Genomic DNA, 1,879 nt, shown 5'->3' with positions numbered 1-1,879 from the left:
CCTCATATCCGATTGTTAAGTTTATATCACAGATACAAGAAATAGACATCCAATTTCAATCAAACCAAATGGCTCCCGAAAAGTATGTGTGTAAAGTTTCGTTCGAAGAGTTCAAAAGCTGAGAGAGTAGTTTGAACTGAAAAAGTATATATATATTGTACTGATATATACTTAATGATATTTCCGACGTTTCCTTTAAAGCGTTACGAAAATCTTGACAAACCTTATATATCCTTTTCACATTTTTTCGTGTAAAGAGTATAAAAAGAGGGGCCCCTTAGTATGTTGGTAGGGGCCCCTTAGTTAGAATTTGCTTACAGGCCTAAAAAATGTAGTTACGCCACTGGTTTCTAATATAATTTGAATTTAAGATTAACTTAAGTAACGTATCTAATTAAATCAATAATTATATTGAAGTTCTCTTCTCGTAAATTAGTTTTTTAATTAATTTTTAAAATAAAATTAAACATTTAATAAAACTGTATGTGTTCTTATAATGCTCTTGAGTTATTTACTAATGACTGTAGTTTTGAGTTTTGAAAGCAAACATTTTAAATAATAATCAAAAGAGTTATATGTTAAAAAATTAGATTATATAGACTAACTTTTAAAAGTTTTAAAACAGTTTCATGTATAAATGATATAAATGACATATACAGCATGATTATATTTAAAAGAAGCTAAAACTAACAAATTTCATTAATTTTATAATAAACTTCACAAAGAAAATAATTGGATTTGACAGCAGATATGAAATAACTGGTGATAGGAAAAATGCTTATAGTACAATGTTCAAAAAGATAACACTTTACATATAAAACTAAAACTATGTATTTAAAGATTGCAATAAGCAGAAAACAGTCAACCAAGCAAGAACTTGAAATGCATAAACTGGCAACAACAATTGCAAAACATAATTAAATATTTATGCAAAATTTTATTTATAGAAAAATAATTAACTTTTATATTTTTGCTGATAAGATATAAGCATTTGATAACAGTTACAATTGTTATATCCTGTTGTACTGTAGCATAAGAAGCATTGAATAACAAGGGAATTCGTAATAGCAGCATCTGTGTCTTAAAGCGTATGTGTATATAAATAAATAGAGGAGCAAATTAAATTAGATTGTAATAAACTTTAAATGAAATATGTAGGCAAAATGTTAAAACACATAGGAGAGAAAAAATAAAGCTTAACACAAACTAAGTAACGGATCAGATCAGCAAACCAAACAAATCACATTTCTAAGAAAAAATATGTTGGAAAAATTTAAATTTTCCAGTTAAATGAAAACATTTATTAATGTTAAATAGTTTTATGCACAGTACAAAATAGATTTCAATAGGAAATCATTAACTTACAAGAAGTTGTTGTATTCCTTGTTGCTGATGCTACAACATAATTCGCAACAACAAATTGTAAACATATTACATTTAAACAAATTTTTTTTTGTTTCAATTTTGTTTTCACGTTCATGAATGAAAAAATAAAAAATATAAAAAAATATTAAAATTAACAAATTATTAAATTTTAAATTTCTAAAAAAAATGTAATTAATTTTAATATACTATCTTTTTTAAAATTACACAAATATACTAGAAAAAATACATATATCCTTATCATCCGCTGTCAATCCAATTAACTTGCTAACAAAAAGTAAAATAAATAAAGACAGCTATTAAAAATTATAAGCATTAAAAATATAAGGATATGGATATAATTATATATACATCTTTTTTTAACAAATACAAGTTTTATACTTTGGTTACATCAACCATTTTAGAATTACTATACATAATTTTATAGAAAGTATACATATATGACTAACATAAAATATATATAATTTATACATACAATATGCATTTATATAAATAT

General features: G+C 23.7%; 1 protein-coding gene across 1 annotated transcript in view; it reads right to left on the bottom strand.

Annotated features, from left to right (window-relative positions):
• LOC119678640 (protein krasavietz-like) overlaps positions 1-1,879 on the bottom strand; it is a 14,968-nt gene that overhangs the window by 3,385 nt on the left and 9,704 nt on the right. The window contains 1 exon segment of the mRNA XM_038090590.1: positions 1,333-1,360. Within this exon segment, the coding sequence (XP_037946518.1) occupies positions 1,333-1,360 (28 nt within the window).

Source organism: Teleopsis dalmanni, chromosome 2 (genome assembly GCF_002237135.1).
Source record: "Teleopsis dalmanni isolate 2A chromosome 2, ASM223713v2, whole genome shotgun sequence".
In the NCBI taxonomy this organism is placed as follows: domain Eukaryota; kingdom Metazoa; phylum Arthropoda; class Insecta; order Diptera; family Diopsidae; genus Teleopsis; species Teleopsis dalmanni.
This window is presented reverse-complemented; position numbering and strand designations above follow the sequence as displayed.